Below are 14,076 nucleotides of genomic sequence, written 5' to 3' on the forward strand. Positions count from 1 at the left end.
AAAAAATATTTGTATCCATCAATAGAAGAAATAGAAAGGGGGCCCCAAATATCAACATGAATTAGATGAAAGAAACAAGGAGATTTGGTTTTGCTAACAGAAAATTTAAGACGTTTTTGTTTAGCAAAAGCATAGGCGTCACAAGCATCAAAAGATTGAAAGGAAATATCAGTATATTGAGAGGCTAAAATTTGAAGAACTTTATTTGAAGGATGTCCAAGTTTAATGTGCCACAAATTACAAGAATCATTAGAACTGTTATGAAAAGCAGAATGAGAAATATTCAATTCAGAAGTAGTTGTGACATTATTACTAAGAAGATAAAAAAGGCCCTTGTATTTCTTAGCTACTCCAATCGTCTGGTAAGTATCCATCTGCACAATTAGACAACTATTTTGATGAAAAACAATGAAGAAATTATTTGAATGTAACAATTTAGAAATAGAAATAAGATGAACAGAGAAATTAGGAACAAAAAGAGTATTATGTAAAATCAAATTGCCTAAAATGACAGTGCCAGAAAATTCAGCAGTAACAAAACTGTGATTTGGTAAACGTATTGAAATAGGAGTGATGGGATGTAAAGAATGAAAAAGAAATTTAGAAGAACATATATGATCAGTAGCGCCACTATCTATAATCCAAGAAGAAAGATTAAGTGAAGAAAAAGAACCTGATGACTGTGGAGTGCATTGATTAACACTGGCCTCCCTAGTAGTAGGAGATTGAGATTGTTTCAATAAACCAAGAATGGCGTTATACTGATCTTGAGAAAAAGCGTATTGAGGTTGAGTTTTATCAGCAGAAGAATCATCATTAGAAGTATCAGTGGAGGTGTGTGAATCACCATTAGTCATGTTGGCAGAAGAATTGGAGATAGCTAAATGAGGTTTGATGACGGGTTTATAACCTTGAGGAAGGCCATATTTGATCCAACAATTATCAGAAGTATGATTAGTTCTTTTGCAATGATCACAGTATTTAGAACGACCACCAAATTTAGTAGTGTGTCCTCGTCCACGACCAGAAAAAGCACCAGAACGATCGGTCTTATAAGGCTTGTGTTGAGGATCGTAAGAATTGAAATTGGCCATAGAATCTTGTGGAGTTTGTGAGGACGAATTATGAAATTCACGTTCTTGTTGAAGGATCAAAGAAAAAGTTTTGGTAAGATTCGGCATGGGTTCCATTAGCATGATTTGGGAACGTACAGAAGAGAATTCATCATTTAACCCACGGAGAAACTTGATTACAGAATCATCATTGCAATCTTGTTGAATCTTGATTAATAATCCACAATTGCAAGGAGAATGACAGGTACAGACAAGAATGGTTTGATATAGAGAAAGCTCTTTCCAAATTATTTGAAGACGAGTATAATACTGAGATACAGTGGAATCACCTTGTTTGCAAGAATGAATGGCTTCTTGAAGATCAGCAATACGAAACTTATCACCATGAGAAAAACGTTGAAGAAGATCAATCCAAATCTCATAGGCAGATTCCATCCACATAACAGATTGTTTAATAGGAAGCGTCATGGATCGTGTCAGCCATGAAATCACCATCTTGTTACAACGTTTCCAGGCTTCGTGAAGAATATCATCAGCAGGAGGGCAAGGAATAGTGCCAAGAACGAATTTTTCTTTATTCTTGGTTTCCAGAGCAACGAGCATATCATGGCGCCATTGTTGATAGTTGTTGTCAGAAAGAGGAGGAGTGACAAGAATAAGAGCTGGATTCTCACCGGGATGCAGAAACAGAGGATTAGCAGGATTGGAAAGATAATCGGTGGTAGAATTGGAGAAAGCCATGAGAAAAGTATTTGTCTACTGATACCATGTAAGAGAACAGAGAAAAGAGGAAGAGAGAACCAGAGAGCAAAGAGGAAAAGAATTGTATTATGAAAATTGTAAAAAGATACAACAAGGTAAAGGTATATATACAGGAAGAAAAGAAAACTATAAAAGCTTCCTAGACCGAACGTCCTAAAAAGGGAACGATCGGTAATAAGAAGACAAACGGAAACAAACGAAACGGAACGAACGACAGAGCAAAAGACGAGCGTTCCTGTCGAGTAGTGTGAGCGACAGGCACGAGGACGAGCGTTCCTGTCGAGCAGTGTGAACGACAGGCACGAGGACGAGCGTTCCTGTCGAGCAGTATGAACGACAGGCACGATGACGAGCGTACCTGTCGAGCGGTACGAACGACAGGCAGGATGACGAGCGTACCTGTCGAGCGGTACGGAAGATGGGCTCAATGACGAGCGACAACAAACAGATGAGGACGAACGACCACAATAACTCTATCAAAATCTGACAACTTTAATACATACATGAAGCTCGGCCCTTCAATCCCATGCACAATTGCAAAACCGGCACCAAAGGAGTGTGAAGAATGCGAGCTTGTGGTTGTTGTCGTCCGGCGGGGAATAAAAGGAGGGTGTAAAGGCGGTAGGGGGTAGGTGAGGAGGAGGGAGGCACTACATTTCTACTTTTTCTACTGGTTTAATGTCACCTTGTATCTCTATTTTCTTTCGTAATATCAAATAGGTCCTTTCTTTTTTGCATCTCATTCTTATTTTTGTAAAATTAGATTAAATAAAGATTTTCTATTAAATTAATCAAACACTATTAAGTAGATGTTACGTGACATACTGACGTGACTGAACTGTGTTTTTTAATTTTTGAATTAAAAAATGAAGGATAAATGTGAAAAAACGTTTTAAATTAAGAGCAAAGTTGGAAATGAAATAAAATTAGTGCTGAAAGAGAGTGTTCTCTTTTCCCCTTTGTTAACTATTCTTAGTGCATCTCTTCTCCTTCAAGGTCCAGTAGACACCACCATACTCAAAATCCTCAAAAACAATGTTTTCCCTTTTGTGTATACAATGTTTCCTCGAAAACCAGCTTTCCCAAAATTCTCCATGATTCCAATTTCATCTTCCAATCTTCATCCCATTATCATTCTTCTTTTCAAGTAAAACTCTCAAACCTCTACACAACAATCATCCATCATCATAACTTTATCTTCTTTCACCAAATTTACAAAAGAAACCCCAAATTCCATAACATAATACCTTCATCTTCAACTCCCATAAACAAAATTCATTTTCTTTCTTTAATTTTTTTCTCACGCATGCAACCTAAAACACCACATCCCGCCAATAATTTTGTACAATTATCCACTGTAACAACCACGACAAACAACAATAATACAAATCAGAAACTAAACTTTAAAGAATAAAATGAAAGAGGATCCTCTCTCGGATTTACAGCAAATTAAAGAAAGAGTTCTAGCAAAACTTGGAGAGGAGAAGCGGCAGCGGTGGCACTTTCTTGCTCCGATGGTGAGTCGCGTGGGGAAAGAAAGAAGCTAGAACGACGGTGTGTGGTGGCACTTCCAACGCGGAGGGTGTCACCGGTGATGATTCTGGCCGGCCGGAGAGAGCCACGGCGGGACCATGTTATCATGTCGCACTGTAGCCGCACTAAAGCGATTTCGTTTATGCGTTTTGCCACCAGCATGTCCTCGGTGGTCCCGGTGGAAGACGGCGATTTCTGGGAACCAATTTGTCTAATGGAAGTTCCTTGTATCTCGTCTCCCATGAACCCTAAACCTCAATTTCCCCCAATTTCATTTTGATTTCGCAATTGCAAAGAAGAATGACTTTCTAACACTTAATTTTATTTCATTTCCAACTTTGCCCTTACTTAAAAACGTGTTTCCACTCTTTACACTTCATTTTTTAATTTGAAAATTAAAAAAAATACAGTTCAGTCACATTTTTAATGCCACGTAATAAAAAATTACACTGTCACCATGCCACGTAACACCCTTCTTAACGGTGTTTGGTCAATTTGACGGAAAACCTTTATTTGATCCAATTTTACAAAATAAAGACGCAATTAAGACGCCGAAAAAGAAGGGGACCTATTTGAGATTCTGGGCGAAAGTAGGGACCTACATTAAACCTTTTTCTATTTTATCTTTAATAATACAATTGTTAACTTATTTGTTAAAAGGTTTAATCCTTTTCGACATCCCTATTTATGTACGAATGTCTCAATTGGGTCCTCGTTTTCTAAAGTGTATCAAAATGGTCCCTAATTTTGAAAATTGATATCAATTGAGTCCTTTCCGTTAAGTTGGCTGGACGGCGTTAAAAAAATTGATGAGTGGATACTGAGATGACGAACGAACGCTCGTCCACCAGCGAACGAACGCTCGTCCATCAGCGAACGAACGCTCGTCCATCAGCGAACGAACGCTCGTCGACCACCGAACGAACGGTCGTCCAGTGTGGAACGAACGGTCGTCCAGCAGTAAGAGGTCGACGAGCGTTCGTTCTCTGGTGGACGAGCGTTCGTTCGCTGGTGGACGAGCGTTCGTTCGTCATCTCAGCATCCACTCATCAATTTTTTTAACGTCGTCCAGCCAACTTAACGGAAAGGACTCAATTGATATCAATTTTCAAAATTAGGGACCATTTTGATACACTTTAAAAAACGAGGACCCAATTGAGACATTCGTACATAAATAGGGATGTCGAAAAGGATTAAACCTTGTTAAAATGATGGTATGAAATTGTCATTCATTTTAATTTATTTTTTATCTATTTATTCAATTTATTTTTATTTTTCTAAATTAAAGTTAATTTTTTTTACCAAAAAGTATTTATATTTTATTTAATAATATTTTGCTTTATAATCTCAAATTTAGTTTAAATTTTTCACTACAAATTATTTAAATTCTATTTAGTAATATTTTAAGATTTATAGTAGTTTTAAATTTGGATTAAAAATTTTATTAAAAGTTATTTATATTTTATTTGATAATATTTTGGCAATTTATATTTTCTTTCACTTTTATATTTAAGTTGTTTTTACTATTTTATGTAAAAATTTAGAAAATCTTTGGTAGTGTATTTAAAATGATGAGACTTGAATATTTTAATAATAAAAGTTTAAAGTATGAATATAATTTTTATAAACGAGTTTTATTATCTAAAATCATATCATCTTTTTATATTTTCTCTTTTTTAAATCTGAATGAAGATCGGAGGCCAATAAGATGATCTTTGGGACGAGTTTTCCACTTTTATCTAGTTAGTTTTTGCAAAATAGTAAGCTAGTTTTTTACCCTTTTTCTTAGTCTGTGCACTCAGATGTGCATGTGGATTGTCTTAATTTGCATGTGATGCTTGAGCTTTCTTTAAGAGTTTTTGTTGAATAGTGATCCTAATGGTGTATCCTAAATAGAGCTACATTTGTGTTTGGAGATGTTTTTAACTCTCTCAAATTGTTTGACTGTCTTTTAAGTAAGGGAAACTAATTGCTTTGTTTTTAAGTTGTAGATGTCTTTAAATTTATGTTTTTGCATGATTGAGTGATATAATGGTGTTTGATTGCTGAAATTTGGTTTGTGTTGGATGGTTGTATGTTGTTTGCATTGATTGAATTGTTGAATTAAGGAATTTAGGATATGATCAATTGAAAAAATTGGTATATGCCCTCACATTGAAAGTTATTTTTGACCAAAGTACTAAGTAGAGAATACCAATTTGACCATTTGAAGATGTTCCTTTTTTCCCAAATCATAGTTGTAAGTATGTTGATATATGATACAACACTGAGCGATGGTAAGTTGGCGTTGAACACCAATTCATTGAGTAGGTCTGAGAGCATTTTAGCTCCAGATCATTGAGTGTTAGTCTTGAACTGCCGAGTGCGTGAAAATTCAAATGTTTTGGCATTGAGTGGTAGTAGAGCAATGTTGAAAATCATTTTTACTGTAGGTCTTGAGCAATTTTGTTTTAGAATGTTCAGCGGCATAAGGATTTTGTTGAGCGCAACTTTTTGTGAAACCTTTTGTGAGAGGTTTTGTATTGAGCATCTAACTTGCCGTTGAGCGTCACCTTTTATGAGAAGCCTAGTATTCATGTTTGAGTTTTTTCTATTTCAGGCTGTTTGAAATGAATTTACAATGTACTTGATACATGTCTAAGTGTGTATGGCATTTATTCATATATGAAATTATGGTGATAATGAGTATGGTATATGTGTAGCGTAATTCCATGAATCTCATAGAGAGATTATATCGTGGTGTTTCACTAGTGAATGTATTGATATATAGATTCAGTATTAGGAGTTATCATGTCGCTTTAATAATCATCCAATCTCAAGTAGAAAAGGATGGGGTATGCGATAAAGGTGTAAGAGGTCCTAGTTTAGGGACTTTACCTTGATCAAAGATGGTTAATGGACTAACCTTGTGTGTGATAGATTGGATTGACGAGCTATTCCACCGCCACAAGTGCATAATTCACAAAGTTTGATATAAATACATGTATTTGGATGGTTAAGTCTAGTATAAGTATTGGTATGAGCTAAGATCGTTGCTATGAATTATTTACATGTGTTAATATCTCTAAATTGTTGTATAATTATTCGTTTTGCACATAAGTTTATCCTTTCTTTTGTGTTTCTTTCTGTCTATGTGATTTTCTTGTTTGTAATTATCACTTTAATGATGTGAAAGCAATTGATCCAGTTCAAGAGGATGACAATGAGGTAGTATAAGTTTAGGATAATCAGAGTATGTATATGTTTTCCTTTTTAAAAAAACTTATTGTGTTTTCGAATTAGTGTATTATTATCTTTAGTTGTATATAACCTGGGTATATGTATATTTTTGGTATTATATAATTATATTTAAAATAACTATAATAACATGACGATATGTATATATTTGTGAAGTATATGTTCTTAAATATTGGATGTGTGATTTTTTTTAGTAGTTGTTACAATTTATGTGCTCATAATTTTGTAATTCTAAATATTTGTTTTCTTTTAATAATTTTAGTAATTATTCATTACTTTTAAACATTTTTAATGTAAGGACCTAAAAAAATAGAATTTTAGAATTAATAGTGGTTTAAAAATTGAGAGTTGATTATTTTAATATTGAAAATATTTGGTATAAATAATTTTGTTATAAACATGTTTTATAATTTTAAAACACACCATCCTTATAAAAATAAATTTTTTATAGTTTTTTTACTTTTTTCTCCCTCCATGTTCATCTTATTGAAGATTTAAATCTTATTGAAGATTTAATATTATAAAAGTAATCATCGTGAGCTTTTTAATTTAGATTGTAAGTTAAGTTTTAATTTTTTTATTGATCTATTTCTATCTATTTTATGCTGTATGTGAGTATTTTTTTTATTTAAAACTCTACTCAAAATAATTAGTTAGACTTTTGTATGATATTAGTTATCAATTAAATTAATATAAACCATCATTGTAAAAAGGAAAAGAAAGAGTGTATAAAGAGACATTTAGTAACATTTTTTTTGTTAGAATTGTGAAGAAAGAGTGTGTAAAGAGACATTTACTAACACTTTTTTTTGTTAGAAACGTGGAAAGTGAATGATTATAAATTTGAAGCGATTAAAAAATGTATGAAAAGTAGATAAAAAAATGAATGATTAATTTAAAGTGATTAAAAAGTAAATGAAAAGTATGGGATTTTGTTTGATAGAAAAGAGATTTGAGCAATAAGTTTATTAAGATATTCAATAGATTTAATTGATGAATAAATGTTAGTATATTCATTTTCAATGTAATATGAAAACTGCCTTTAAATATATATTTTTAAATATAAATATTTTTCATTAAAAGGTATTAATTGATAAAAAAAACACTTAAATTAACAAACCTCTTGCTTTATGCACTTTCATAATTACTAAAGCTGTCAAAATGAGTAACCCGACCCGACCCAACCCGACCCATCAAGGTTTGGCCACTTAGTAAGCCAACCCAACCTGACTCATTTATTAACAAGCCAAAAAAATTTGAACTCGACCCAACCTACCACGGGTTGATGGGTTAAACGGGTTGGCTCATTGACTCACTTAATTAACTTATTTTTCACCCTCTTCTTCTCATATTCTTATAATATATTACTTTGATCGATCAAATTAAAACAGTAATAATTGGACCAATTGATATAAAAGAAAATGAAACAAAAGAAATATATTGTTATATATATTCTAAGCTATTAAACATAAAATTTTGCCAATTTAGTTTAATGATACATATACAACAGTTTGATCAAGAAACTACATATAGCCGTTAACAAAAATATATAGAACAAGATAAAATTATCATGCTTGTAGATAGGTCTAAAAACAAGATAAAACAAATGATATATTCCTGAATTATCCAATCTATAATATTATCCATCTATTAAATTGGAGTCCTGAATGGATAAATCCACGATATTATGCTCTCTTGAAGCATCTTCTTCTTTATCTTCATCTATAATATTATCCAATCTATAATCTTAGGGTTTTATTTGCAGAGGAAAACTTTTGGAAAGACAGCAGCGCGAAAGGCTTTATTGCTAAGTAAATGTTGTGCATTTTGAATAATTAATTTAATTAATTTGATTTCAATAAAAAAAACTAGGATTTGAATAATTAATTTAATTTAATTAAGAAAAATAGGTGGGTTGGTGAGCCAACTCGACCCACCACGGGTTCAACCTGTGTGAGACGGGTTCTTAGTGAGCCAGATCAAAATTTGCTCGCATAAAAAAATTTGTACTTTTTTCCAACCCAATCCGGTTCAAACCCGTGGTGAGCCGGATTAGCTCACGGGTTTCAACCCATTTTGACGGCAATTGTCTTCATCCTATATCACTAAAAAATTAGAATATCTTCTCTCATTATATCACATTGTCTGTTTTGTTATTGTTTTTATTTTTATGCATCTCGAGCTACATGTTGATTCTCCATTACACTTTTTTTAAAAGTTACTAGGGTACAATTAGTAATTACGAGGGTGCCAAAAGATATGGGCTAAATGGATTCACAAAAGTAACCCAAAATAGGTCATGCCCATTGTAGCAAATGACATCTTGGCTCCATTGTGTTTCCATAACTTGGAACAAAACACACAAAAAAAATTAAAATTTAAAATGAAATAAAATAAACCTACTCATAAAAAAAGAACATTTAATACTTATATCTACCAACTTCAAATATTAACTCAACATTAGAGGTTTAATAAAAGATTTAACAACAATAGTAATAATTATAATTATAATAATTTTGTAAGTCAATCAATATTTATTAAAGAAATAATAGAAAAATATTTAGATATTGAAAGTAGATTTTTGAGATTGGAAATTAATTACTTAATATTTCTTTGTTAAGTTAGTTATTATTATTATTATGTAAAATATGATAGAGGGGAATATTATATTTTGTATATATATAACTCGACAGAAGTAGTTTTCTGCTTGAACCCATTTTCAAATGCAATGAAGAATTAGAGTTTTGTAGATTTTTGGATTCAAAAATTATTGTGTATTGATAATTTTAAAATTTTCAATATTAAATTTCAAGATTTCTAAACTTATTGCATGGTGTAAGTTCTGGTTTGCCTAGAAATAGAAAAGGAGAAAAGTTTTCTACAAAATAATCTTTTTTATGTTTCTTTGTTCAAGAGGTTGCATCAGTTTCTGATCAGTGACATTAGTATAATTCACAATATTCATACTGTAATCTTTTCTTAGTTGGGGAACATGGACCATATTAGCCCTACCATCCACCTTGATTATCAACAGCAATTGTATTTACCATGCTTTGAATTCTAAGAATAACCTTCCAAATCCTGCTATCCAAAAAAATGTTGGTTTTTGAGGAAGAAGAGCAATTATGAGTCATTTTTGTGATGACCATGACCTGTTTGAAAATATGCGTCAACCCTTTAATCTAAAGTTTGTGTTAGCATCTAGTACATTCTTGGTTAACAGTGACAATAAGGAAGATTTTCCATCTTCTTCTCCTCTGTTCATCCCCTGCCACAATTAATGAAAATCATAACATGAGAATATGAACACTTTTTATACAACTTAATTTGATTTTTCCAACATGATTTTGACAAAATCGTATTTAACTTTTGTTGACTGTTACAGAATAGTAATGAGAACTTACATTCTTGGGGTTCAACACTGTTTGAGGGATATTCTGCAACTCCATAAGTCCTCTGCTTGATGATTTGATTTCAATCTGTGTAGAGAAAAGTGCTGAAACTGGACGATGATCAGAGAACTTGCTTTCACTCCTGAAATAGTTAAGTTGCTCCACTCCTTTGCCATACCATAGAATTCTGTCACACCTGCACACATATAATTAATCTGTCACCACTTGTTTGATGCAGACAACTTCTCTTAACAGTAACTTTAGTTTGCTTATTTTCATCAACATAATCTTTAGCGATTGAAAGAAACAAGAATGTATTTTCATACATAAACAATTGTCTTATATACATAAAAATGATGTATGAAATTCATGGCTCAGATACATAAACAAGAAACAAGTATAAGTGAGTGATTGTTATGTACATACCATGCTGGAGTTCTTTGTTTTTCCCCTGATCTGTTTGGGAGGCTACCACAGTATCTATTGGTAGTGGAAGATGAGTATTTATATGTTGGGGCAAATTCTATATCACCTTCTTTCCAACCCTCAAACACTCCACCTTCTTCTAGTTCTTTCTGGAGTTGATCAAACTCTTGCAATGCCTTCCAATCTTGTTTCCTTATCAGATGCCTAGCAAAATTATCCTCCAAGTATAGCCTATAGTTGAGGTCTCCAAACCAGAATATTCGGCTGAATCATGAGTTAAGAAATGCTACATGGTTAGAATAACATGATGTGTTGCACATTTAAACATCTAACTAAACTCATGTTTTGCCTATGAAGAGTACTGTTAAGGTGTGTTTATCTAAACTCGTGTGGTGTACTTCATTTCAAAATTATTGATGCTGCCATGGCATGTGGTTTTGGCCAATTAAGATATTAATTTGTTAAGAATGAAGTTTGTATCTTCTTTTTGAACATCTTTTTTCTTTCACTTTGATTCCTTAACTAAACATACAACAACTAAAGTACAAAGTGACTCGAGTTCCTTCAATAATGCAAGCTAAGAATTTTGTAGCATGTAGGGGTGATTCTATCTATGTTCCTCACAAGCTATGTTTTTTAGTGGACATAGAGGTCTCATAATTGAAAATTAGCTAGTGATGTCCTATTTTTCATTTTGTCACACCTAGAATTGTCACCACATAAATTACTTTTTTTTTTATCAGAACTTTTACTAGGCAACTCTAGCTACCATTTAAAATCATATTCTCAATAATTGAACTGGTATTGAACACAAACTATAGGGTAGAATTAATTTTCAGGTTGGTCTTGTCTTAACTAGAAACCTTGAAGATTTTCCCATGCACCATTCAACACTTTTTCTTTTCTCCTGCCCAATTATGCAGTCCTCTGGAAACCACTTTCAGTCTAATTGGAAAGAATTCAAAATATTCTAACCAATAGAAACAAAAACCAGTCTATTAGCTAAAACCAGGAAGTAATAGTAAACGTTTATACATAATTACACTTTTCATATCATTATTTCAGTTTTGGTTCATTCACAAATTTGACATCTAATATGTAATAGAAATACTGATGTGACACCATTCTGCATATTTATGTTGATACATTCATGACAATATTAGATATGAAGTTAAGGGATAAAATAAAATTTCTGAATAATAAATAGGAAAATGAAAAAAGGAGTGATGCAAGGTAGAGACAAACTCACTCATGGCCTAAGATGGATAGAGGATAATGATGGTCTTTTGTGGTCCTAGAAAAAGAGGTTCTCCTAAAAATCTCTGCTACCTGATGGTTCCTTCTCCCTTCATCACCCTTCTTCTCACCAGATGCTAAGTGTGCTGCTACAAAACAAAAACTTGTCCCTTCAATTGACATGCTAACTGCCACTGATCCTTTGTTTCCCAAGTACCCCATCACCCCACATGCCACTGAGCACACTCTCACATTTGAGACACTATACTTCCTCAACACCTCTTCCCTCAGCCACACACTTATGAACACTCCAACCATCTTCTTGCTGGCCACTAGTGTGTACTTGTCATTGTTGCTGTTGCCACCTCTGGTGTTTGGATTCTCCACATACTGATAACAATTGTCATCACATGCTAGCAGTGATGAAGAATTCAGCACTGGTGTCATCCAAGGGCATCCAAACTTGGCATTCAGTGTTTTTCCTATTAACTGGTTCCAGCTTGTTGCCACTGCTGGATCCTCTGCTCCTATCACAGTTAAGGTCTTCAAAGGTACAATCTCTTGAAACCTGATAACATGATCCAAAAACTTTCATCATCTTCAGAGGTACAATAATCAAGTAAAGTTCTAATCAGATACAACATAAACTGATGATTTTTGTACAAATAACTTAGGCCAATTTGTTGATTGACTTAAAAAAAATAACATAATCAGAAGGGTATTACTTTTTCTCAAGAAAATTGTTTAAGTTTGGAATTGTGTACATACCCAAGAACGTATATATCTGCAGCATTCTTGAGATTCAACCACTCGTCCAAGTCAACAGCCAAACTTCCTACAGGGGATCTACCAGCAACATTCCATGTACCAACAAAGATCCTGAAATATAAACCGAACTATATATATGTTAAACAAACAAAAACCTTAAACTAAAATCATTACGTTAACATATGAGTCAAGTAGGAAGAACTATACACACTCATACAGTTAATACTATCTCACAAGGCTGAGAGCCACACAGAAGATTTTACATATATATAGTAATAATTAATTGGTTTACCTTAGTTCATTTGTTGAAATGCATGGATCCAATTCCAATGAGCGAAGGGAAAGGTTGCCCTCATAGTCATCACTCTCATCTTCTGCTCCATCTGAAATTAACACATGATGCATGCAGCACCCCCTTGATTAATTCTAGCCTTTGAAAGCAGAAGAAGAACATAGATACATACACATAAGTAACACACACATATATGAACCTTGAATCTCGTTCAAACTGAATGATGAAGGCCTGTCTTCTTCCTTCTGCTTGCTGTTGAACCAATTGCGGAGCCTGTGATGATACTTTCTTGCCTTCTGATTCTCCACCTCCATGACAAGAAAGGAGGGTGCCCTCTCTCTGAAAAATTCCTTTTACATACAAATTCAGTTAAAAGATGACAACTTGATGTGATATGTGAAGGGTTATCGTGTTAATCGCCCTTAGGACTAAACCAACAAGAGGAAGTGATGTGGCTTAAGAAAGGGTTAGTCTAGAGGTTAATTAGATCGTTAAACACAAGAGAGGGAAACTAACAAAACACAGTTTTCAACATTTTTTTTCTAAGTCAAAACTGAAGACAAGTAGCTAAGAAGGTGAAGAGGGTGAATGGTAAAGGTGCATGATGCAATAAATGATCTGAATCGAAATTGAAGAAGAAGTTAGATATAGGCCTCAAAAGGTTCCATCATTAGATTGATTATTAGAGCCCCGTTAGGTGGTGCTGGTCACGTATGTCTCATGGATATCTACGTGACATAGCTGTTGTTTCGTTATTATTGCATGTTAAGTCAAATAATTTTGTATACCCTAGCTAATGTTCCTAGCTCCTTCCACTGTTTGGATAATTGGACCATTGTTCATCGAATGAAGACTAATAATATTATTGTTGTACTTAAATACAGTCACTTGCTTCTGCAATGTTTGTGACTCAGAGATAAGGCTACAGAGCTACTAGTCCAGGTTGTTTTGGTTATGCATCACAGATATATTGTCTTTAATTCATATAACATTTTATATAAACATGTGTACATAATAATATGTTGTTTTGGTTACATCGTATTGTGTCCTACATTGTTTTCAATCTAATTACAAGGTTTTCAACTTTTGAATACCCACCTACACTACAACTGTGTATTCAAAAGATCTTCTTCAATACATTGTTCTCATGGATTGCATTTTATAAGTCTTTCAAGAAAATTTACCAGAGAGATGACTTTAATAAAATATGAGTTCAATTCATCTCTCATCTCAAATATTCACATTACTTTCAAACCACAACTTAAAATAATAAGTTTATGGATATTATTTCTGATATAGTGTTAAATTTTCTTGTTTTATCAATGTGTAACTCAAACTTACACTTTAATTCTAAACT

At 33.2% G+C, this 14,076-nt stretch overlaps 2 protein-coding genes across 2 annotated transcripts; both read right to left on the reverse strand.

Annotated features, from left to right (window-relative positions):
* Positions 1 to 342: 342 nt before the first annotated feature.
* LOC128193522 (uncharacterized) lies at positions 343 to 1,814 on the reverse strand. The gene is made up of 2 exons (XM_052867142.1): positions 674 to 1,814; positions 343 to 374 (listed from the first exon to the last, which is right to left on the reverse strand). Exons 1-2 carry the CDS (start codon positions 1,812 to 1,814, stop codon positions 343 to 345), a joined length of 1,173 nt encoding a protein of 390 aa, XP_052723102.1.
* Positions 1,815 to 9,556: 7,742 nt separating this feature from the next.
* LOC108320296 (type I inositol polyphosphate 5-phosphatase 4) lies at positions 9,557 to 13,336 on the reverse strand. Its single transcript, XM_017551679.2, has 7 exons — positions 12,919 to 13,336; positions 12,720 to 12,810; positions 12,428 to 12,538; positions 11,673 to 12,227; positions 10,424 to 10,687; positions 10,010 to 10,193; positions 9,557 to 9,873 (listed from the first exon to the last, which is right to left on the reverse strand). The coding sequence occupies exons 1-7, from the start codon at positions 13,031 to 13,033 to the stop codon at positions 9,775 to 9,777; spliced, it is 1,419 nt and encodes a 472-aa protein (XP_017407168.1). The 5' UTR covers positions 13,034 to 13,336; the 3' UTR covers positions 9,557 to 9,774.
* Positions 13,337 to 14,076: the final 740 nt, after the last annotated feature.

Source organism: Vigna angularis, chromosome 8, assembly GCF_016808095.1.
Source record: "Vigna angularis cultivar LongXiaoDou No.4 chromosome 8, ASM1680809v1, whole genome shotgun sequence".
In the NCBI taxonomy this organism is placed as follows: Eukaryota; Viridiplantae; Streptophyta; class Magnoliopsida; order Fabales; family Fabaceae; genus Vigna; species Vigna angularis.